At 42.3% G+C, this 25096-nt stretch overlaps 3 protein-coding genes across 5 annotated transcripts; 2 read left to right on the forward strand and 1 right to left on the reverse strand.

The window, feature by feature from the left end:
• Nucleotides 792-4822, forward strand: LOC8061806 (F-box/kelch-repeat protein At3g61590). 3 transcript variants are annotated; one of them, XM_021455124.1, is made up of 4 exons: nt 792-960; nt 1084-1148; nt 1587-2576; nt 3349-4822. In XM_021455124.1, exon 4 carries the CDS (start codon nt 3373-3375, stop codon nt 4591-4593), a length of 1221 nt encoding a protein of 406 aa, XP_021310799.1. In that variant the 5' UTR covers nt 792-960; nt 1084-1148; nt 1587-2576; nt 3349-3372; the 3' UTR covers nt 4594-4822. The 3 variants fall into 3 exon arrangements, with proteins under 3 accessions (XP_021310799.1, XP_021310800.1, XP_002456082.1); XM_021455125.1 differs by lacking the exon at nt 1587-2576; XM_002456037.2 differs by lacking the exon at nt 1587-2576 and having other exon boundaries at nt 792-1148.
• On the forward strand, nt 11581-12739 carry LOC8061807 (acidic endochitinase). Its single transcript, XM_002456038.2, has one exon. The coding sequence runs from the start codon at nt 11703-11705 to the stop codon at nt 12588-12590; it is 888 nt and encodes a 295-aa protein (XP_002456083.1). The 5' UTR covers nt 11581-11702; the 3' UTR covers nt 12591-12739.
• On the reverse strand, nt 15822-24370 carry LOC8061808 (pyruvate kinase isozyme G, chloroplastic). Its single transcript, XM_002458213.2, has 12 exons — nt 23993-24370; nt 21770-22057; nt 21383-21548; nt 19827-19961; nt 19637-19747; nt 19468-19556; nt 19167-19229; nt 18729-18904; nt 17649-17751; nt 17421-17569; nt 17012-17120; nt 15822-16219 (listed from the first exon to the last, which is right to left on the reverse strand). The coding sequence occupies exons 1-12, from the start codon at nt 24236-24238 to the stop codon at nt 16112-16114; spliced, it is 1743 nt and encodes a 580-aa protein (XP_002458258.1). The 5' UTR covers nt 24239-24370; the 3' UTR covers nt 15822-16111.

The raw sequence follows: 25096 nt of genomic DNA on the forward strand, positions 1-25096 counted from the left end.
AATATTATTAGTTGGCAACGGCTCAAAATAAAGCCATTAGTTGGTTTCCTATGTAAGTTTGTCATATATGGTATGACTTAGAGTATTTCAGAACTCACTCTGAATCTTGATTGTTCAGCAGGCAGTTTTTTGGCTGATGCTGATGCTAATATTAATTTGTTGTAAGAAAAAAATATTTTTTATGGCTGAAAAGTAGGGCTAATTTTGGCTAATAAGCTCAAGCAAATAGAGATTGATAAAACCGCTCTCCAACAACTTTTTATTTGAACTCCCAATGTTTTCGCGCTTGGAAAAATCGACCTAATCACATAGAAATATACACATGTATCAATTAGTCTATCTAGAGGTTTGAAAATAGTTTAGGATTCATATTACATATTTTACCTTTATGAGCAAGATTTTGAAAATGATCGGAGGACCCCCAATAAATATGCTCCTACCTTTTTTGAGCCACTTAAAAAGTTATTCGTTTACCAAATGTTTTTTGGAATTATTGGAGATGCTCTTACCAATGTAATATCCAGGCTGATATTTAGGAAATGATGATGAATGTTTTGAGTTTTCATTTGTTGATCGGCTAATAATTTTATGCATTGTTTAGGAAATATACCTATGTCATATATTTATCAGATAGTTAAAATAGTGTCTACAGAACAAAGGAATAATTAATTTCATTTGGAAACTGAACATCCCATTCTCTTAATGCAAAAGATGAATTTATTTTTCTTTAAAAAGTTCTATACTAGTACTAAATATTAAATTAAGTCAAATTAATTAAAAAAAATAAGAAAGCAAAGGTGGAAAGCTGACTTTCCCAACGCCCTTCACCGTTGCATATATGGGGCTCCCGCCCCTTGCCTTGTCCTGCGCCGATACTCGCTAGAGGAGGACCGGAGGAGCCGGCCGAGTACAGGCAATGTGGCCGTGAAAATCGCATCGCCCAGGGGCGCTGGAGGAGCGGTGCGTTCAAGGCCGTTCGCCATTTGTTTGGCCAGAATCGGCTGGAGAATCGGTCCCAACAGGCTAATTTTGTCTTCCGTTCACCTCTTTCTCTATTATTACTCCTCCTCTGTTTCCTTACAGCGAGAACAAGGCGAGCGCCACCGCTGTTCACCTAGTATTCTTCGGCGATTAGCACCCACCACCAGGTATGCCCGCGCTCTTTTCTTCACTTTTGTTGTGTGAAACCGAGCGTATAAACGATACATATTTTTTCTTCTCCATCACTGCACAAGGCCGACATTGCTAGATGCACACATAGTTTATTTTCCTTTATACCCAAATAAGGGGTGTGGTTTTTTTGCCAAAGGTTGCAGTCTGCCCACGTTGCCATACAGATGATCTTGCATTGCAGGAGCATGGTGATCTGTCGAAAGATTGTATGCGTTAAACACTAAGCGAGCAATGATCCACTGCCTAGAGTTTTAGTGTTTCTAAGCCTTTAAGAATTTTGTTAAGCATTCTTAAACCCTTAAGCATTTAGTGATGCTATATACATTTAGAATTTTGGTATTGATACAAATTAGAGACAAAGAGTGGAAAAGCAAATGAAACAATGACTAGTTTCTCATCACCTCTTTTTGTAGTGGAGGTGGGAGGGGAATTTTTCACAATCCCTCAAACTGCATCTACGAGCAAATGAAGGAATGCTCTCTATCCAAAATAGAGTCAACCAATCAGAGTAGCACTAAATCATAGCAAGGAAAGCAATGTCAGCAAATCCTGACCTTTATGTGTATGGGCAAACGACGAACCACTCATCCTTTGTCGTCGTCTGCTTGCTCTGGATCCTAACATGGCAAAAGGGACACTCCCTTCCGCTGTTGGCCGACGCACTTGAGCCTGTCGAGATCTTCATCGGGCTTCCACTCCACATCCCGCCATGGCTGCAACGACGAGTAGAGTCTAGACAACAAGCTTTGCAGTGTTGTCGTCGCAGATCCGCAATCCTCTGTGGCAGTCATCTCCAGCGACAACGGCGACTAAAGCCTATGATTAGGGTTCTTAGGCGAGGAGAGGATATGGAGACATAGAAGAGCTTATGGAAGGGAAACATAATGGACGGGAGAGACGAGGCGACGAGGGTTTACCACGGGAATGCTCGTCCATATAAAATGATCGTTGCCATCATATACCTAACAGTGGGCCCAACCAGGTGGGATTAGTAGAAAATGGCAAGGAGTGGCGAGTTATGATTTTTTTTTGGAACATGGTGCCCGGATTGTAATAGTATGCTTCGGGATTATGAATTATAATAGTGGGTATCCAAAATTAGAGAATTGTAAGGGTATATATAAAAAAAACCTTTGAAGCCCTCTATTTCTCATACCCACCGGCCATTTCCATAAATCCCAACGCCACCTGAGGCAACAGCCGCCGCCGTTTCTTATCTTCCTCGCTGCGCCGGCGCTCTGCTCCCTCCCCAACTAGCGCCCGGCACGAATGCGACGGAGGCGGCGCTCGGGATCGGGCTCTCAGGGCTTTCCCAGGCTCGGCGGCGGCGTCAGCGGCTCCCCCTCTCACCGGTCGCCTCGCGCCCTCGCCACCGTCCTCCGCTCACCGGCCGGCGACACTGCGTACGCACCTCCCTGTCCCCTCCCTCCTCCGCTGGACCATCGACGGCGCCCGTCCCCTGCGGCGCGCGCCGCGCGCGGCCGGCAGGCAGCGGGAGCCAGCAGCCGGTGCTCCACCAAGGCGGTCGCGCCGCTTTGGGAGCGCTTATGCCCCATAGCGAAGCGCTGCCCGTCCGCTTAGCGCTGAAGCGTGCGCTTAGTGCCACTTTTTGGAACCATGGTCATACCGCAGTTACTTTTCTGTTTGGGAATAGGAAGATTAAGTACCTTATCAAGAAATGCTAACCTGTCTAATGTTCATATGTTTGTCCAGTCTTCGCCACAGTATTTAGAATGTGGCATGTGCAAACAATTATTAAGATGTATGAACTAGCACTATGGTAGATCAATAGTAATGGTTGTTGTAGAAGAGGAGCTAAACCGATAGGTGCTAGCATATATGGGTTTTATAACTGCTTTACAAGCAGTGTAATTTATGTAGGGTGTGCTGGTGTTTATACATGTCATGTAGACGGTACTCCACATGCATCAGTAACTGACACCTCACATTTATCATTTGGATAAATCGAGTATAACATTGTCTTAGACTGTCTGGGAATATTAGTCACCTAGGTTTAGGCCCCATTTTGTTGACCGAGAATAGGCCAATGCTGTCTTCTAAAACAATATGGTTTCAATTGATTTTCACTTTCTTTTCCAATATGTCTATATTTATGTGTAAGAAGAAAATGCTCTCTGCTGTTTCTTAGGAGCAAATCTATTTTTTTTTCTTCAGGTCATCTCTCTGTCTGCTTGTTTGATGATCCATCTCATGGAAGACCATTCATCGTGGGACTACCTACCAGTTGATCACATTAGAATTCCTGCATTCAACTCTGGAGTTGTTTCTGAAGCTAGCAATGGAGGCAACGACTTCTCAGTATCATTGGATGCCGTCGTTCCTGATGATATCCTGGAGAGGATTTTCACATTCTTGCCTATAGCAAGCATGATGAGGGCAACAGCAGTGTGCAAGAGATGGCATGGCATTATCTATTCAAGCAGAGTTGTGTGGACCCACATGCTGCCTCAACGGCCATGGTACTTCATGTTCACCTCTAATGAAACTGCTGCTGGTTATGCTTTTGACCCCATCCTCCGCAAGTGGTATGATTTAGAGCTTCCTTATATTGACAAGAGCAGCTGTTTTGTCTCTTCTTCTTGTGGCCTAGTTTGCTTCATGGACAATGACAACAGGAACACCATTTCTGTGTCTAACCCTATAACAAAAAGCTGCAGGAGGCTTTTAGAGCCTCCGGGTGAAACATTGCCAGACTACAGTACCATTGCCATGAAGGTGGATCGGCTGTCTCATAAGTACTCCGTTACATTGGCAAAATCTAAGCAGATTCCTGAAGATTTTGTCCGATGGGACTTTTCAGTATACAAGTACGACTCTTCGAGTGGTACATGGGCAACTTCTGTGAGTGAAGTGTTCATTGGTTGGAGAGGAGGTGATGATAGTGTCATATGTGACGGTGTCCTGTACTGCTTGATTCATTCCACTGGTGTTCTTGGCAATGTCAACCCCCGTCATGGCCTTATCATGTATGACCTTGCTGGTGAACCATCTGAGACTTCGTTAATGCAAACGTCAATCTCAGTACCTTGTTCTCTCACATGTGGCCGTTTGGTAAACTTAAAGGAGAAGCTGGTTTTGGTTGGTGGAATTGCAAAACACAACAGACCTGATATCATTAAAGGAATAGGAATATGGGAGCTCCATGAGAAACAGTGGCATGAGGTAGCTCGGATGCCCCACAAGTTCTTCCAAGGATTTGGTGAACTCGATGATGTTTTCGCCTGCAGCGGTATAGATGACCTTGTCTACATACAAAGCTATGGTGCAACTGCTTTGCTTGTTTTTGACATGATGCAAAAGCAATGGAAGTGGTCCTTGAAATGCCCTGTGAGCAAAAGATTTCCTCTCCAGCTTTTCACTGGCTTTTGCTTTGAACCCCGGCTTGATATCGCAGCTTAGTATGTACCAATTTATCTTTTTGCCTTTTATTAGTGGAATCAAACCAGCTACCATGTTAATTGTTATTCAGGAAATTCCATGCAAGTTTTGTCGCATTCTTTCAACCATTTTCCTGTTATCCTTTTCTGAGTTGTAACCACTGATGGCCCCTCATTGGCCCTGCATGATGCAATTATTTGTTTGTTCTGACATCAGATTATAAATGCATAGAATGCTTCACATGTGCTCACTTGCTTATGGCCCAAGATGTACCTTGATTTGCAGAAACAGTATTAAGATGTACCTTTGTTTGCAAAAACGGTACAAATATGTACTATGTTTTTCAGATTTCCCAAGTTCTTGCCTGAACTGCGTCGGCAATATCTGCATAGCATGTTTAACCTGTTGCATATAATTGAGTGACAGGTTACCTTTACAGGTTAGAGGTTACAGCATGACCAGGCAGATAAAAGTTTCAGTGCTGTAAATGATGTCATCCGTGTTGTTTTTGTTTGATATCTTGCTGTCCAATATGAGAGCCCACACCCTATCCCATTATGTCATAGCTGATATTTGTCCCTTTCCGGTCTTAATCGACAAGTTCGACTGTTCACATTTTGTTTCTTGTATAACTATTCATTCATCCATGCTGGCCCAGCATCTTCTGTGGCTGCTGCTGGCTGCTGCAAACAGCTCGGGGCACTGGTCTCACCCAGCGCTTGAAAGTCGTTTCTCTGGCCACTGACCAGTGCCTTGCTCATTTTTGTAGAATCGTCATGGGCCAAATCCAGGTTTCCTCTTGTGGGGGCTGGCCCATCCTTTATTGTCTGAGATGGTGCCCCCATGACTCTGCAGCACGAGCACGGTGCATACGATACGAGCCAGAGGCGCCATTGATGAGGCTTCAACGCTTGCTGCAGCTGCTGTCTGCTGTGTGCGAGTAGTTGTTTTCAGTGTGGGCGCGTAGCCATATCTGTGGTTCTTACTGTGGTGTCTTTTTTCCCCCGGAGTTGTTTTCTCTTTTGCTTAAAGAAAAATTGTTTGACAGCATCGTAGGCGTCGTGCCTATGGTGGTGTTATTCGTTTTGCAGATGTGTTTTTCCTAAACCCTGGCCCTTGTTCTGTCCACACCTCTTATCTGAAGGTTTTTGAGTCTGATGTGGCATCCATGCAAGGGTCACGTTTGCATTGTGTGCAGGCTGACGACTCCTGTCGTTCGCCGTTTTTTTTTTTTTTGACAAATAGCAGCTTTATTGAATTAGCAGCAATCCAGCTGCCAGGGATGAGGCCTGGCCGCTTTGGGGTTGGGGCTCTCACCTGAAGTAGTAATTTTGTTATAGTCCTCGACTGTTAATCTGCCTACTTCTTATGTTGATTTGGCTAAGTGATGGTGCCTGTTGCCTGAGTAGGACATGGAGAACGTGACTGTACAGTGTGCACCCAGGTTCAGTTCTGATATTGTCTGCAAACAGGGAGCTCTTAATGTGTGAATAGTTGTAGGATTATTCTCAGTAATAGTTTGTAACGGCAGGTTTTTCCTTTCTGAATTCGATGATTACGTTTCTGGGTTTGTTTGGAAGCCTGCAAAAATCAAGAGAAAAAAGTGGCAATAATGCAACATGCATGTTTCGGTTGGCCTGTGCAAGGTGAAAGGGAGATGAGCAGGAGCTGCCCCACATGAAGGTATGGTCCGAGACTCCGAGTGGAGCTGCCGCTGTCCAGGGAAGAAAGTTTCTCTTTTCTAAATTTCTTTTTGTTGTGTTGCATCAGTTAATTGAAGTATTGAACACAGTTAAATTTATGCAAATATCTGAGCAGAAGGGCTACATCCCAGAAAAAGATCTGCGAGACATGTAGTCTACATGTTGTGTTCTAATTACCTTAATTTGTAGTACATCCTAAAAGCAACTTCAAGTGTTTTTTTTTTTTTTTGGCGAGACCCAAGCAACTTCAAGAGATGCACTCAAATATAAGCATAATAACTGAACCAAAATCAATTTTTCTGAAGAGCAATAGATAAAAGCAGAACTGAACTAAATAAAATCAATATATATAATAAGAACTGAAATACCTCCCTCCATCCATAGTTCCAGTGAAATCATTTGCATAATGTCAATAGATGCACTTCTCAACAGTACTGCAATTTGACTGATTTAAAGTTAGAAGCAATTGTATGTGCAAATACACTACAAACAAGATGTGGTCTTTCATGAATGGGATAGTTTAAAATTTATTTGAATATCTGCCAGACTATGATTTTCGCTGTAAGGAAATTATTTGAAGATCTCCAGTATGGCATATTTGTTTGTGGAGTTGTTCAGCTGCTCCTCTCAGATGTGCTATCGATTATTTTCATAATAATTCCTTTCTGCTACATTAAATCAGTGAGATGCTGTTTCCACTTGATTTACATTTTACAGTGCCAATATGCTATGTTCCAAAAGTGATTGCTCCCTCAGATACAAATAAGGAGAGGCTGAATATAACTGCACCGCTGCTATATGTTCTTTGCCTCTGGATCTCTGAGAATGTGCATATGTTTGGGAACAAAGGAATTTTACAAGGGTTACCTGAACAAAGTGATTCAACTTTTATGGCAATTATGGAAAATCACCACATGTATTTATCCTCGGCAGATGATTTAAGGTTTACAATTTTATTTAATTGTGACACAACATGAAAGAATTAAATGCTCAATCTAGTATTCTAGTATATGAAACAGTGAAATAAAAATATGCACCGACAAAGACCGTTTCATGCTCAATTTTCAAGACCGCCACGTCTTGAAAATCTCCGACTAATAAGACTGGCCTAATCATACATATAGTCGTCCGCTAGAAAACAGAAAACACAAAGCATAAGTTTCCCAAACAAAATACGACTAGTGACAGGACATGTATAGCATGGGAAGATCAGGCCGGCATCAAAGTTAGGCATGTAGAGCTGTCCAGTCAACCACCATGTTTCATGAGCTTAGGCCTTGTTTAGTTTATAAAAATTTTGGTTTTTGGTTACTGTAGTATTTTCGTTTTTATTTAACAAACATTATCCAATCACAGAATAAGTAGGCTTAAAAGATTCATCTCACAAATTACAGGTAAACTGTGTAATTAGTTTTTATTTTCATCTATATTTAATGTTCCATGCATACGACCAAAGATTCGATGTGACGAGAAATCTTGAAAATTTTTGTCAACTAAACAAGACCTTAGTCGAATTTCCATGGAAAGAGTACCAGTACAGAAACAAATGGAGAGAGAGACAGGTCAAAATTTTGTTATAATCATCCACCGGAAAACGGGAAGCACGAGCCACAAGTTTCGCCAACGCAAAGGAAAAAGTCTACATAACCCCCCAAACTATCAAGAGTGGACTACTTTACCTCCCGAACTATAAAACCGGATATTCTACCCCTGAACTTTCAAAACCGGTCAAATAACCCCTTAGAGTGGTTTTGGATGGTGGTTTTGTCTGTCTTTTTTATTTATTTCCACTAAATCTTTGAAAAATCATAATAAATCATAGAAAAATTATAAAATAAAAATTTCAATTTTGTTGGACTTCTGATGAGTAGATCTACACAGTGAATATATAATATTGTATACTTTAGTATAAAGTTTTTGTTGTAGCTTTAAATCTATATTTTTCTGTAATTAAATTGAATAATTGATATATGCAGTTCCTATGATCCAATTGTGGTGAAATTTTTATGGTGGGCTCATTATTGTATGCTTGAACTATGGTAAAAATTTTCATACCCAGTGGATCACGTATAACTTAGTTATCAATTTATTTAGCTTTATTCTTGTTAAATCTATGCTTTATTTATTACTAAGTTATATGTGATCCAATGAGTATGAAATTTTTATCATAGTTCAAGCATATAATAATGAGCCCACCATAAAACTTTTACCACAATTGGACCACAGGAACTGCATATATAAATTATTCAAATTAATTATAGAAAAACATAGATTTAAAGCTACAACAAAAATTTTGTACTAAAGTATACCATATTATATATTCACTGTGTAGATCAACTCATCAGAAGTCCAACAAAATTAAAATTTTTATTTTATGATTTATTATGATTTTTTAAAGATTTAGCAAAAATAAATAAAAAAAAAGACAAAACCACCCTTCAAAACCACTCGAGGGGTTTATTTGATCGGTTTTAAAAGTTCAGAGGGTAGAATATCCGGTTTTATAGTTCGAGGGGTGAAGTAGTCCACCCTAGATAGTTTGGAAGGCTATGTAGACTTTTTTTCCCAACACATATAGTGGCGGGAGTTAGCAACATATAAGGCCTTGTTTAGTTCCGAAAAGATTTCGGATTTCGGTACTATAGCATTTTCGTTTTTATTTGACAAATATTATCCAATCATAGACTAACTAGGCTCAAAAGATTCATCTCGTGATTTACAGACGAACTGTGTAATTAGTTTTTGTTTTCATCTATATCTAATGCTTCATGCATGTGCCCCAAGATTCGATGTGACGGGAAATATTAAAAAGTTTTTGGTTTTTGGGGTGAACTAAACAAAGCCTAAACCTGTTAATGAGTTGTCAACCATGCGTACGTGGAGTCTCATCCTGCAGTTATGTTCTTCAGCCACAGAATTCAGTGAAAGGATTATGCCTTACCCACAGAAAAGGTATTTGTTTTTTATGTTCCATGTTTATCCTTTGCTATTGCATCGCACTGAAACAACTTCTCAATTGAAAGCTTCCTTTCACACTGTCTATTTTCCCGTGAGACACATACATGTATACTACTATGATGTGTAGTTTCGGGCTTCTTGCCACACTATTTGGCCTTAGTCATAGTCCAATGCTAGATCCGCCACTGAGGTCGATAATGACACGATCTCTAAAACTTAACTTGTAAGTACTCCCTTCATATCCGTAAAAAAGTTGTTTTTATAAAAATATTTATCAAAAAGTGGTATATATATATTTTTATAAAAATATTTTTAAAATAAATCTATTCATATGGTTTTAAAAATTAAATGCCTTAAAAATTATTCGTAATTTATATTATTTTTTTAAAGTATGAAGAGACTATAGTCTTGGTCTACACGAGCACCGTTCATCACGCCGGCATTGCGTGTCAACCAGACAGAACTCGAATCCACGATATTATGGCATTTCTGGGCTTTCTTTTTTTTTTTAGAAAAGAGAGGGTTATAGCCTTTATTTCCGGGCTACTAATGTAGAAGTTGTACGCTCATCAGTCTCCTTGGCATAAGTTCGCACCACGAACAAGTTCACACCCGCAGACGTGAAGCCACCGTCAGCGTGCCCCTTGGAACACGCCAATCTGACCAAACGGACAAGATTCGTTGAAGCCATAATAACAGACTGACCGGCCGGTCGCCGGTGCCTTTTTTTGTTTTCAGCCCCCGTAGACGAGATCAGCGCTTCATTAGCATTTGCTCCATCCATATTTAGCTAGACTAGGGCCTTGTTTAGTTCCCATCGAAATCCAAAAAATTTTCAAGATTCTCCGTCACATCGAATCTTTCGACACATGCATGAAGCACTAAATATAGACGAAAACAAAAACTAGTTACACAGTTTGTCTGTAAATCGTGAGACGAATCTTTTGACCCTAGTTAGTTTATGATTGGACAATATTTGCTACAAACAAACGAAAATGCTACAATAGCGAAATCCAAAAAGATTTCACATCTAAACAAGGCCTAAATAGACGGTGTCCCTGCACAGAGTGACGCGTTAACTAATTTATCAGGAGTCTTTGAGACCTGCTCTGATCCACATACCCTCCGTCCCAAAGCATAAGTCATTTCAAGAATTTTAGAGAGTCAAAGTTTTTCAAATTTGACCAAATTTATATAGCAAAATAATAATATTTTTGGTACAACCAAGTATCATTAGATTCTTTGTTAGTTATGTTTTCATAGTGTACCTATTTTATGACATAAATCTTTATATTTCTCTCTATATTTTTTGTCAAAATTGAAAATGTTTTGACTCTCCAAAATTGTTCTTGGAATGACTTATAATTTGTAATGGAGGGAGTAGAATTTACGCGTGCCCGGACGATCAAATCATCGCCGCATCACGCATCCATCATATCGGTTGCACACTCGGTCTGCAAATACATTACTGGATTAAGAAGACCCGGCAAACAGAGAGGTAAAAGACCCAGCAACTAGTATATCACCGAAAACAACCCTGACCTCCACCGGCAATGAGAAAACATAAACTTCTTATGACCAGAAGACGCCACTGTCCGTTAACACCAGACTTGGCTCCATGGAAGTCCATCTTGAGTTAGCTGGATCCAGAGAACTGAAGCCTGATCTCTTGGACTTTCTTCATCAACAAATCCCTTTTTTCTTCTTCGAGCATAGAATTAGCCAATTCTGAGCCGTGTATTCGCTACCTTCCAGAGAAAATGTCGCAAACTTCTCGACCTAGCTCTTTGAAAACACATCATTTCTGAGTTTCCACAAGCACAAAAAAGTAGCAGAAGTAACCATGTTTACAACGCGTTTCTTCGTTACTAAACCAGGAACTTCCCTACACACTCTAGAGTATTACCCAGTTGGGTGTTTTAGACCAAATAAAGATAGCATCACCGAAAGCTGTTTAGCTACTACACAATCACAGTTTCTAACATATCTAGATTTTGGAAACGAAAATTTCATCACTACGAAACTCGCTCTACTCCCATAAAGCTCTTATCATCTCTCTTCATTCATATGGTGTCGCGTCTCACGTCAACATAATCAATATCTATGAAACTTTGATGAAACCCCATTATTGAGACCGACCTTATCAAAGAAAAAAGATGTACTTGCCCAACAATTACGATTTTCCACATATACACATCTGAACTACAAGTCTAGCAGCAAGTCAATTGTGAATGCTCATCAAGTCTTCCAAGAGGGGCCATGTAGGTCTACTTACGTGTTAGCTCCTCTAGCCTATCTCCTTGGAACAATTCAACCATCCACGCCTATATAAACGGTTCCATGTTGCCACTACTTCATCACCAACCAAGGCACCAAGCCAAAAAGCAAGCAAGGAGCTGCTCCCCTCTGAACCAGCAACTGAAGCAGCTTCCTCGTCTCATCATCGAGACCAGTAGTACAGTAAGCACAATGGCGACTAATCTCAAGTGGGCTCCTGTTCTGGCCCTTCTCCTCGTTGCTGCCATGGTTGGCAGCACCAGTGCTGGCAATATCGCCGTGTACTGGGGCCAGAACGGCAACGAAGGCACCCTAGCGGACACCTGCAACTCCGGGCTGTACGCCTACGTCATCCTGGCGTTCCTCACGACCTTCGGCAACGGACAGACCCCGGTCCTGAACCTCGCCGGGCACTGTGACCCGGGCTCCGGCGGCTGCACGGGCCTGAGCAGCGACATCCAGACCTGCCAGTCGCAGGGCATCAAGGTGCTCCTCTCCATCGGCGGCGCCACCGGCAGCTACGGCCTGTCGTCCACCGACGACGCCAACAGCGTGGCCGACTACCTGTGGAACAGCTACCTGGGCGGCAGCGACGGCTCGACACGCCCGCTGGGCGCCGCCGTGCTCGACGGCGTCGACTTCGACATCGAGAACGGGCAGTCGGCGCACTACGACGACCTGGCGACCGCGCTCAAGGGCAAAGGGAGCGTGCTGCTGTCGGCGGCGCCGCAGTGCCCGTACCCGGACGCGTCGCTGGGAGCCGCGCTGCAGACGGGGCAGTTCGACAACGTGTGGATCCAGTTCTACAACAACCCCGGGTGCGCGTACGCCAACGGCGACGACACCAACCTGGTGAACGCCTGGAGCACGTGGACCAGCAGCGTCACGGCGGGGAGCTTCTACCTCGGCCTGCCGGCGTCGACCCAGGCCGCCGGCAGCGGGTACATCGAACCCGGCACGCTGACGGGCACGGTGCTCCCCGCTATCAAGGGCGTTGGCAAGTACGGCGGCATCATGGTGTGGAACCGCTTCTACGATGTGCAGAACAACTACAGCGCCCAGGTGAAGGACAGCGTCTGATGAGCATACGAAGCCAGCATAGGTAGCCATACATACAGTGGCTATTCATTCGTCAAGTTACTATCGGACTAGATAAAATAAGAGCGCGCGTATCATACAGTTTGTGTTATATATACCCAATGAATAAAACTTGACCTTGCAATATAATACCCTCGGGTCAAAAGTAGAAAATGACCACAACACATGCATTTCTGGCAGCACTGAACGCATGTCAGCTATTCTCTCGTAGTCATCGCGCGCGTAGGGCCTTGACGAGAACAACGCGCGCCAATGCCTAACCAAACTTGAAAACTAACTATTCTCTCGTTTTCTGAACCATGAGCAGGATCAGAGCTTCTCCTTCATCTAATAACTACAAAAAAAGATTGTATTACATGGAAAAAAACGTATAGTGGGATGTATTTGAAGTTGGTATCCCAGCGGTTCATATAACAAACTTATGTCTCTTCTTTCTTAAAAGCTGAGAAGACTATTTTCCAAATAATAAATACTGGCACCGAGAGGACCAGGGCCAATTTAGCCCTACCAAACAGGCCCTAGTCATGAACGGGACAATAAATTAATAGGACTCTAATCTCTAGTTCATTGACTACTCTTAGTAATATAAAACCAGCTAGGATTCTTATGCTTTGAAGAGTGAAGGAACGCACAAACAGGAAGACAATGTGTCAAACCAAAACTTAGAGAAAAGAATTTTTCACTCTTTAATATTATTATTATTAGCATAGACATAATTATAGAAGTTAAGTGGGCCTCTATTTTAAGTTTTGTTCCTGGCCAAAAAATCTCAATATTGGCACTGAGAGGATCAGGGCCAATTTAGTCATTCATAGTATTAGTGAAGACTGGCGGGCAGAACAAGACAACAAGCATATAGTGTTAGGTGTAGCACTAGTTCTAACCTAATAAATATGAAGGAGAGAGAAACATCAATAAGCAATCTTGAATATCGTGCTGTGAGAGAGGGATGTATCATGAGACGTGCGAGACTATCTCTTGAGTCTATGCTTATCTCTTGCTTTTTGCACTATTCAGTGACTAAACTTTTGATTTAGCTGGCTCTAAGCTAGTAGACCATTGGAGACATTCTACGAGAGGAAATTTGAGCGTGGTGAGAGAAGAAAATAAAATGCTCTAGTTCAGATGAAAATAACGATAAGACAATGGCCGGAAATATGCACGATGGAACAAAGGCAATGATCATGATGGAACGGCAGCGATCGAAGTCCATGCAAAGGCCAGCCGCCTAGCGGACCAGGAGTAGGTGGCATATGCTTTGTGTTGGATTCACGCGCGCTCCGGGCCAACGGCTCCGCCAGACAGTACTTGCCTGTCTGCCTCCCTCGTTTGACCGGCCCATGCAGATGCGATTTGCCATGGGATCAGCCTCTCGTTTGCGCACAGGCCTGGGACGGATGGCGAATGGTCGCTCCAAGACGAGGCTCGCACGCCGCCGGCGAGACTCGATTACGACGAGTTGGACTCCCCGTCGCAAGTCAGATCTGTCAGGACGACGTTCAACGGTTTCCATTGGCAAAGCCGTCACCCGTCACATCCTTGGGTCCACCTCCAATCCTCCACGTCTGCCTTGTCTCCGATCCTCCTCGTCTCGTCGACGACCATATATATATATATAGTGCTGAAAAATTAGGCAGCTTCACGCCTAAATTCAGAATATATAAATTATAACATAACAACCGCACACGCTATAACATGTAGTTCTCTAATATACTAGTAGATTGACTGAACAGCATAAACAACAACACCACGTAATCAGAAAAAACAATAATTAGCAAATACTCTAGTTGAACACTAGTTGAAGCAAATGAGTAGTATATTAGATCACGGGGCGCGCATACTAATCATTTGCAAATCAATGGTATGAACACTAGTTGAAGCAATCAACGATAAAAATGGTGGCACGCATCATCGCCATGGGGAAGAATGCGAGTAAATGCTTCTAAAAATTAAATTTATTTACTCGTTTTCACTCGGTGTAATAGGATCATAAGTGTGTGGACGACCTCGCTGGGACCAACCCAACGGGCCTAACAGCCTATGCGACACCTTTGATCGTTCGTGGCGGCTATTAGGGTTCGGTTGGTCCAACGGAACCACCCTCCAACCATATGTTTATAATGTACTCCGTATAGAAGAATGGTACTATTTCACATCTGATACATCAGATCTATCTTTCGATCATCAGTTCATTTAATATCTAATTCAATAAACAAATACTCTAGCATTAGAAATATGATATTCTGTGCGCACAAAACAATGTTCGGACTTCGGAGAGAGGAAGAGGATGATGTTTCACTTCTCATATATTTGTTTCCATCCATTATCAATTTGTTCAAGCTCGTCATGTTCAAGACCAATAAACAAATATTCTAACAGTACGAATACGGTGCCACAAATAGGAGGTGGGAGTATTGATCAAGCTAGTATGCATAAAACTTGGATACCGGTATATCACTTGAGTTCGGCGAACTATGATGTACCGTGGAGACAATTGGTTTGATTGGAACCTAGAGAAAAGAGCAGGCGAGGGAGGGGCGCGCTGGGCCTGGGTGTCGGAGTTCGTTCGTCTGCCTGTTGGGCCGCGCCGGCCACCCGACCTACTCCAGCTTGTGGGTGTGCACATGCACTCCCGCGGTCCCGCCATATATCCCTCAACGGCTGCAAGCACGGAATCCGCCCGTCCGGGAAGACATGAACTTCGGCACGTAGCCGCTGAACCTACTCCGTCCCTCCATATAAGAATTAATCCTAGAGCAATAAGTTAAGTTTTTAAACTTAATTTAAATTTCTAAAAAAAATATTAAGATTTATAATATCAAATTAGTATCATTATATTTATCAAAAAATATATTTTTATAAGATATTTTATGTCATAAATGTTACTCTTTTCTATAAAGTTAGTCAAACTTTAAAAAATTAATTTTTTAAGTGGCACGGATTCTAAAAAATTGATTAACGGAGGGAGTATTTGTTACCTGGTGATCCTATTGACCGCCCAAGATTTCTGAATAATCAACGCCTGTAACTCTGTAAGTAATAGGTCGACCAGGACTCAAGGCCGCACCTATGACCGATGGTTTCAAAAGTGGAAGATACGAAGCAAAGTGCCTTTCAATTTGCAAATAGATTGGTGAGTTTTGAACTTGTGGTTTCAAGTTATGCCTAGTTCTACTGCATTGCAGTCCTTCAGTTCAGATGACAAAGCGTCCCTGTCGAGGCGAAAGTCCTTATAACATTGACAAACTGAACGAACTGTATTACAACAAGAAGCCTACAGCGTTCCCAAGCTACAGCTAAAACCGGGTGGCAAATTGATTGGCCTTTTTACATGGAAGGAAAACTGCATTAGTGCACAAATAAGAAAAGAATCACAATACTAGCTCAGTACTATCTATCTCACCAATGCCAGTACTACCAGTGCGGTATTATTGTAACAAGACCTTCTGGTTTGCTAGAAGAAATGATGTCCTCAACAATCTGAATACTATGTGCGTTCCGCATCAGATCTTCCTCACCTGAATGTTGTGTGTTGATTGTGATCTCCAGATGGGCTGATTACCACTTTGAAGGAGTGCGACCTCCTCACCATCCTTAACCATACCATGTTTCTGTGAAATGCGACATCATATTAGGATATCCATCATGGACCCTTGGTTAAACAAATGGTATCAAAAAATTACATGATACAAATATCTAAGGCCCCATTATTGCTTTATTGTAAATTCATATTGTCTCATTCAGTCATTCTACTACCAAAAGCTGCAGTGTTCTGGTCAGATTACCAAGATAAAGATTTAATATGACCCCATCAGATATTCCAGGCCCAAAAACTTTTTTTAGAAATCGTTCATGGTAAACTGACAGCTATAATTAAGTCGCTGTTTCTAATTTCATGCAGCCAATTGTTATCCACGAGACACAGGGCTGGTGCTCTCAGTGTGCCGGTCCTTTTGGTTGTCGGATATTCAAGGTTAATTAGTGCTTGGTTTTATGTTATTGTCGTGGTTGGAAAAAAAAAGTGTTGCACCTGTTGCTCCAGGCATATTTATCCCCACTTTATTTTATAAACTATCGGTTTGGCTGGCCTCTGTACCCTTGAATGATCATGTTTTCATATGTGACCATGTTGTCATGTTGAATAACAATGTGCCAAAGCCACAGCATGCATTGTTAGTCCTAGTTATGATGGTTGCTAAACCAACTTTAAAGGTTACAATTCTAAGTTCAATTGTGAGGCTGTTCTTGACGTTAATATGTTATATGGATAGCTGATGCTAACATAACAATTTGATAAAAAATTGAGATCACTGGTATAGGAAATTAAACTTGTCCTTAATCAAACACAGTAAGAGTTAAAGTGGTGCCAAAAAATGCAAAGGATAGATTGTAGAAGTCGTTACCAGCAAATAAGACAAAGCGTTGCCAAATGTCTTCTCAGCATCATCAGAAAATTCCATTTGAATTGGACATACACCTTGGTACAAAGCCAATCGTTGCCTAACTCTCTCCCTATAATATTACAACAATTATTTGCAAGATATGCAAGGAATTGTAAAAGAAAAATGAACAAAAGGATATGATCTGTTTCAGATCAGTTGCTAGGAAGCAGAAATGAATTGCTAAGTACCGCATATATTATGTTTAAATATTTAACACAGTCTCACCAACAGGGCCATCTTCAGCACAATTAATTAAAAGACACACTTAGGAGACATTTTATTGATAAGTCATGATCATGGGATATATAGAAAGGATTGTATGCAAGTTGTCTTGTAGCACCCACTGGCACAAAAGGAACAGAAAACTTACTCATCTGTGAAGGCAAAAATAGTGCCAGATGGACGGTAGTGACTAAGCAGTATAGCCATAAATCCTGTCCTAGTGAAAACCACTATTGATGTTCGAAGGGTATTTGACATCATTGTTGCATGGTACGCAAACATTTCACTCATGTGGTTCTACAGAAAGATGTGGTTAGAAAATGGAAAAGGAAGATCATCATGATGGAAAAAGACTGAAGAAGTGAAGGTGGCAAACCTTGAAAGCCTGACCAAGGTCTGCAGGTGTTTCTCCACCAGGAATAGTTGCCTCAGTTCTCAGGGCAACAGTGTGCATGACCTTAACAGCTTTCAAGGGAAATCTGTCACAAAATCAAGTCATAAGCTTAGCATCATATATCTGCCGTGATCTTCACATATATCAAGGGAGGGAAACACACCAGAAGACTTGCAAATATATATGCATACAATCCAAAACAAGGCAACGGCTTTTTTAACTAAAACCACAAAAGGTATTAACCTATATGTTTGCAACAGTGTCGTTCTAGCAGCTATTATAAGTATGTCATTCTTTGAATAATTGAGACCAACCAGGCAATCCATTGTTATTTAGTTCAATAAAACTTCAAAGGAAATTGAAAGAAATACATGCTGTATAGATGTTAGATTCCTGATTTGATACACTAAAAATATAGTTAAACAGTGAATTCCCTATCCATAGAAGGAAACATAAAGGGGCAGCAATTCCATCCATAACATTATTTTTCATGTATTAATTCAGACTGTCACTTATGATATATCTGGAACTTTTGAAGAATGCAGTAACCAAATAACAATAATATAGCAGTGCAAAAGCATACTAAAACAAATTAATTGTCGATGGAACACAAAAACTTATATATGATGATAATAATAATAATAATAATAATAATAATAATAATATATATATATATATATATATATATATATATATATATAAATGCAATGTATTATCTGGCCACATAGTGAGGGCAGCTTCAACAATGACATCTCAGCTAGCTCATAGAGATCCATCTCATCATTTTGCTTAGGTGGAAGAGAAAAAAGCTACCTTTTAGTTCCCAACTAGGCTCAGACAAAGTACGAGGCTGTAACTGAGGGGCACCGTGAGGTGTGGATGGGGGAAAGAAAGGATGTGGGACCAGCAGTAAGGTGTTAAGAGTTGGATTATTAGAGAACTTGTAATGATGTGGCAAGTTATGAGCTGGTATGACTGCATCAGGACCCTCTGCTAACAACCCTTTGCTAACAACTAAAACATCAAAAAAACAAAAAACAAAAATCAAAACATGTGACATACTTCCCATGTGCAGTTTCTCCAGAAAGCATGACTGCATCAGCACCCTCTCGGACAGCTATAGCAATGTCTGAAACTTCTGCTCGGGTTGGAGTTGGATGAACAATCATACTTTCCAGCATATTTGTAGCGACAATAACAGCCTTCCCCATGCTCCTACACATTCTAATAATTTCTTCCTGCACGAAGAAACATGATATTTGAGAAAGATGTAAATTTCAGACACCTTTATCAGCAAAGAAAAAGATATGTTTTTACTGATGGCTCATAGTAAGCACTAGGCGCAGCAGATTTCAAATGGGACTGCAACATATAAGCCATATTCCTATGTACAAACAATGAAGTAACTCAAAATAGTCCAATAGAATAGGCATATATACTGTGTATGTTTTAGCTTTGCAGTCAATAGCATATAAGAAATAATGATCAGCGACATCATACCTGCAACAGCGGCACCTCCTCGATGGGCAGTTCAGCTCCAAGGTCACCCCTGGCAACCATAGCCTATAGTGTTCAATATTAAATTAGTCCATTCCCCCGAAATGTCAAAGAAGCGATAACTGCCAGTGGTGAAATCTATAGGTCTGCCCTTAAACTAAAGTCAGAATGAGGATAACATATACTAAAAGGGATATTCATGATTCATGATTTCCCATACAACTCAAGACCATTCATGCAAAGATAAACCTTTTGATGGCATTTCACTAGACCAAAGCATAATTAGGATAAGATATTTTTTTACCCCATCAGATGCTGTGATGATTGAATGTAGGTTTGGGATGGAGTCCGCACTTTCGATTTTTACAATTACATGTATGTCGGCATTGCAACCTGAGAATAGAATAGAATGAGCAATAAATTATCAAAAAGGTGCATGATATGATTTTTTACAAAGTTGGATTGATGATTACTTCTTAGATAATCCTTGAGTTCATGGACAACTTGAGCATCTTTCACAAAAGAAACAGCATAGTAATCAACTTGATTATCCACACCAAACTTAATGTCGTCCCAATCCTTGTCTGTACAGTTGAAACATGTATGAAGCAAGGAAATATAGATTAGATCCAGTAGACAGAGAAAAAAGTTGCTGACTATTACCAGTTATTGATGGCAAGGTTGCACTCTTTCCACGAACATTCAGATGGCGCCTAGATTTCAATTCACCACCATCAATAACTTCACATTTCACAGAATCTTCAGTTTTTGATTTGACCAAGAATGACATCATTCCTCCTAAAAATTGATAACAACATGAAGAACAATCATTGACCACCAAAGATACATTTGACAAGAGTCAAGACTGAACAGGACGTTAAGACAGATATCTTACATCCAACATATTGAAGGAGTAACCGTTATGCACAACAAAGTAAGAAGAAAATTGATGTTCGTGATTTTCATCTCATTAAATTTAGTGCAGTACTGACTACTCACAGTAATGTTGTACACCCTCCTAACAATTTTCGTGTACAGAACAGAGTCAAGCATGTTTCAAACACTGAGTCAGAATATTCATACACATTTAATGAAGAAATTGTGCTATTAAATTTCCAAAAGCTCTAGGGAAGCACCATGTGATGTGCAATTGAGTAAACTGAAGGATATCATTATGATGAGCAAATCTAGGGAACTTTATTGAAATTATTGGCATAATTTTACAAGTTTAACCATGTAAAACTTAGTACTGGGACTATTTCAGATAAAGTGATTATTAATACTATTTGTGTATTCAGGTTTCAGAGACAATTGTGAAATCATGTGGCACTCGGCAAAAAGAGAGTTAAACATAGAATAACAGAGAGGAAAAAGTCTATATTGTTGTCGGTCTACTTCGCGCCCTAACCCACAAAACCAGGTATTCACCTCATAAAAACCATTCGCTGTACATGGTTTTGCCTCTCGGGTACATCAGGGCCCACATGTCATCACTACCACAGTTTTTATGGTAAATTGTGCCCATGAAAGGCTAAAAGTAAGGGTTATATCTTTGTAAAACTATCAGGCTTTTTTTTAGTACACAGTACAACGTAGACACTCACAACGCAGGCACACTCATCAAAGAGTTTTAGGGGTCATTCATAAAAACACCAAGGTACAAAAAAACCATAATTACTACACTATTCCATGGGAGGCTATGTGTAAAACGGCCAAGACAGTACTGTAATCACACCGATGCCCACGAATGGCCAATGGCACTTGGTTCTTCATGGAGGCACAGCTGGGCAATGAACGGCACAAACAACCCGTGGCAGCGGTGGCGGCAAGCCGTGACGAGCAGCTCACAATGCCAGGTCATGGCACACGGTGGCGATAGCGCATAGGCACGAGACGACACTTGCTCCTCGGGTGAGTTCAATGAGGGTGTGTAGTGACCGGTTGGGCAAAGGCACATGAGGAAAGGGATGGCCGAAGGTTGAAGGAAATGCTAACAGGTGGGCACATGCCACAGTGGCTCTTCATGTGGACCCTAGTTGTGCAGCAAGACAAAACCCCAATTGAAACCGCCTAGAGGTTAGATTAAGTGGTTCTGGATAGATGGGGGAGTACAATACCTAGTTATGTAGGTCAGGGGTTAAAGTAGACCAAAACATTAATAGTTCAGGGGGTTATAGTGACTTTTTTCCTAACAGAAAAGGAATGAAATATCAGCATACCGTCTACAAGGAGCATGTCACCAACTTCAACATCATTAACAAAGTCATCATAGTTAACGCTAACACATGTATCAGTCCCAACTCCCCTTTTGATTGTAAAAGTGAACTCTTGCCCACTTTCCAGAAATATCGGTTGAGGCAAATCTCCACTTCGAACTTCTGGTCCCTGAATTGTAAATCGAGGCAATATATGATTAACGAAATGCAAAATAAGAAATGCTTAATTCTATTTATGACTAATATAGTGAATCAAACTGCTAGCACAGCATAAAGAACAAAGAATAATGCAGGAAAGCAACTTTTAAATTTTTTTTCTTAGCCTCTAAGAATGAGAACTATCCCTCTTTTGTGATTTAGTGTAGATACTCTGGAAGAGGTAATACTAACCTTTGTGTCAAGCATGATAGCAATCACATTGTCAGCATGTGATGCATTATACTCCTTCACCAGATCAATAACTTTCTGGTGTGACGCATGGTCTCCATGTGACATATTAAGCCGAGCCACATTCATGCCAGCCTCGGCAAGTTTCCATATCATCTCCCTTGTGTTAGTTGAAGGACCAATTGTACACACGATCTTTGTCTTGCGCCTTACATTTGGTTTAGACCACACACCATTTGCTGCAGTTGCAAGCTGCTGGATAGCCTTAAGGTGCTGGAAGTTTGCTTCTTCCTGTCAAAGAAAACCTATTACTGACAACAGATTTTCAAATTTCAAGTCATATAGGCAGAATTCCAAAGGTACCTCACCACTAATCTATGTAAGATGCAACACTTGGAACACTTCGCTTCTTGGCAAAGGTTCCATAACTAATTCAACGATATCGGTGCCACTTTGGCAAAAAGGAAAACAAATGACAGAAACACTAAGTATATAAGTTGCAACAATTTATAAGGACATGACAAGTTACCAGGGTTGCGCTGTAATTAGTATTTTACATTGTGTGGTCTTCTTACTTAACAAAAACAAACAGTAACAGCTTTAGATGTCAAAAGGTTCAGTAGAGATGCATGGGCATGGAATAGCTAAAGCAAATTAGACGCTAAAGTTTAATTGATTTCATGCGCATATATATTGATGTCAAGTAATAGGCGAAGGGCCTTTCTCTGGGCAGGATCGGACTCAGTTCTTGGTGGTCGTTGCAAGGTAGCTTGGCCAATTGTTTGCAGGCCTACCAGCCTGGGAGGCCTGGGCATCCTGGACCTACGCTATTTTGGTTTCGCCCTACGCCTTCGGTGGGAATGGTTAAGGAGGGTTGATCCGGGGCGTCCATGGGCTCGGCTGCCATACCGAAAAGAGAAGACAATCTCGACGATGGCAGACATCAGTATGACAGTGGTTCTTGGTGATGGTGCAACCACCTTACTCTGGACCGATACCTGGGCGCCTGTTGGACCTTTCTGCAGGTTTGCTCCAGACCTTTTCGCAGCAGTTAGTCGAACCGGCAAGAAAAGATCTGTGAAGGAGGGACTTATGTCCAACCGCTGGACAAGGGATGTTCAGGGTGCACTGACCGTGCAGGTCCTATGTCAGTTCCTGCGGATTTGGAACATTCTGAGGGAGGTGGTGCTCATTGATTCACAGGCTGATAGGTTCGTCTGGAGATGGTCTCCAGACGGGAGATATACAGCCTCATCGACATACCGTGCTTTTTTCAATGGCTCCACGTCGCTGCCTGGGGCAAAGGAGCTGTGGTGCACTAAGGCCCCGCCAAAGGTTAAATTCTTCTTCTGGACAGCTCTACATCGAAGACTATGGACCGCAGAGCGTCGCAAGAGACATGGCCTCCAGGACAATGATGATTGTGCTCTATGTGGCCAGGCATCGGAATCCGTCGAACACCTACTGCTGGGATGTGTTTTCACAAGGGAGGTTTGGACCATTTTGCTGAATCCAGTTGGTCTTGCTGCTCTCGTGCCTTCAGGTGATGAACCTCTGGCAGAGTGGTGGTTGGCGCAGCGTGCCAAGGTTGATCTTCGCTGCAGACCGACGTTTGACTGCTTCATGTTGCTGCTTTGTTGGGGAATTTGGAAGGAAAGGAACAAACGTACTTTCAATGCCCAAAACTCAACGGTGATCATGGTGACCCAAGAAATTGCAGCTGAAGCGGAGGACTGGGTTCAAGCGGGTTTCTCTTGTATCTCTCTCCTAACCCCCTTCTGGTCGCGTGAGTTGGTTACCGAGTAATAGTTTAATTTGCACCGTCTTCCTGGTGCTTAGGTGGCTGTGTGCTCTCTTCGTTTGGCGCCTCGCCATCTGTTTTGAGCTCTAAGTTGTACTAAGTACCAACCTTGCTCCCCCTCTTAATGAAATACAGGCTGCTGCAGCCTTGTTCGCGAAAAAAAAAAGTAATAATGACATCCCTGGACGATTCCGCCCTCCAAAATTCACCGTCACAAGCACGAAGCGATCTCACAAATCCAATTTCACCGTCAGGGAAAGACAATCTCCACGCCCAATCAGCCCGACGGTAACCTGAAGCGGTCAAAATCCCGTCCCCGTCCCAAATCCATTCCACCGGGACGCGGGGCTCCCCGGCCAGTGCCCACCAGCTCGTGGCAGCAGTCGACAAATCAGTACGAGGGTCGAGGAGGATGGTCACGCTACCTTTACGGCCGCGTCGTCGTCGGGCGACACCGGCAGCACCTCGGCCTGGGAGCGCGGGGCGCAGCTTATGACGGACACCACCTGCGACTCGCGGTCGCGGCGTCCCCTCGCGGCCACAGCGCCGCCCCACCTCTCCCTTGGCATCCTCGCCACGCCGCCGCCACGGGGCGCCGCGTCGAGCCCAGATCCGCCGCCCAGCGGCCTGGCCACCGCGGTGCCCGCCGCTGCCACCACCTGCGCCGCCATCCTCGAGCCGGGCGAGAGATTTGGAAATTGGAATTGGTAGTGAGGAGGGTGGCGGTTGGCTGGGGTGGTCAGGCGTGGCGTGCGGTGCGGTGTGTGGGTTTAAGGAAGGAGAAGCAGGGTGGCTGGCTGGCTTTTGGATGACTGCTGATGCGGCGGCGGCGGCCTTGTTTGTATCGAGGCCTTGTTTAGTTCTCCAAAAATTTTGCAAAATTTTTCAGATTCCCCGTCACATCGAATCTTTAGACGTATGCATGAAGTATTAAATATAGATAAAAATAAAAACTAATTGCACAGTTTGGTCGGAATTGACGAGACGAATCTTTTGAGCCTAGTTAGTCCATGATTGGACAATATTTGTCAAATACAAACGAAATTGCTACAGTGCTCATTTTGCCAAAAATTTTGGAACTAAACAAGGCCCGAATGCAGGTGGGGGGGCAGGAGGAGGGGACGACCGGACGAGCCGACCAGGTCGCGGGGCCCGTGCCGTGCGGCAGCAACGGCTGAGCTGGCGGCGTCACTCGTCGTGCCTCCTCGGCGCAGCCAGTGACTCAACACGACACATGCAACAACAGTGTTCAACTTTGGAGTCTCCGTCTCCACCGTAGCTAGCTTGTTAGACTGTCTGGCATTAGGGACTCAAACTCAAAATGCATGATTAGAAAAATCATCCTCAGAGTAGAGAAACCAGCGCCTTGTTTAGTTCCTCAAAAATTTTACAAAATTTTTCAGATTCTCCGTCACATCGAATCTTTAGATGTATGCATGAAGTATTAAATGTAGATGAAAATAAAAACTAATTGCACAGTTTGGTCGGAATTGACGAGACGAATCTTTGAGCCTAGTTAGTCTATAATT

This window comes from Sorghum bicolor, chromosome 3 (assembly GCF_000003195.3).
Source record: "Sorghum bicolor cultivar BTx623 chromosome 3, Sorghum_bicolor_NCBIv3, whole genome shotgun sequence".
NCBI classification, from domain to species: domain Eukaryota; kingdom Viridiplantae; phylum Streptophyta; class Magnoliopsida; order Poales; family Poaceae; genus Sorghum; species Sorghum bicolor.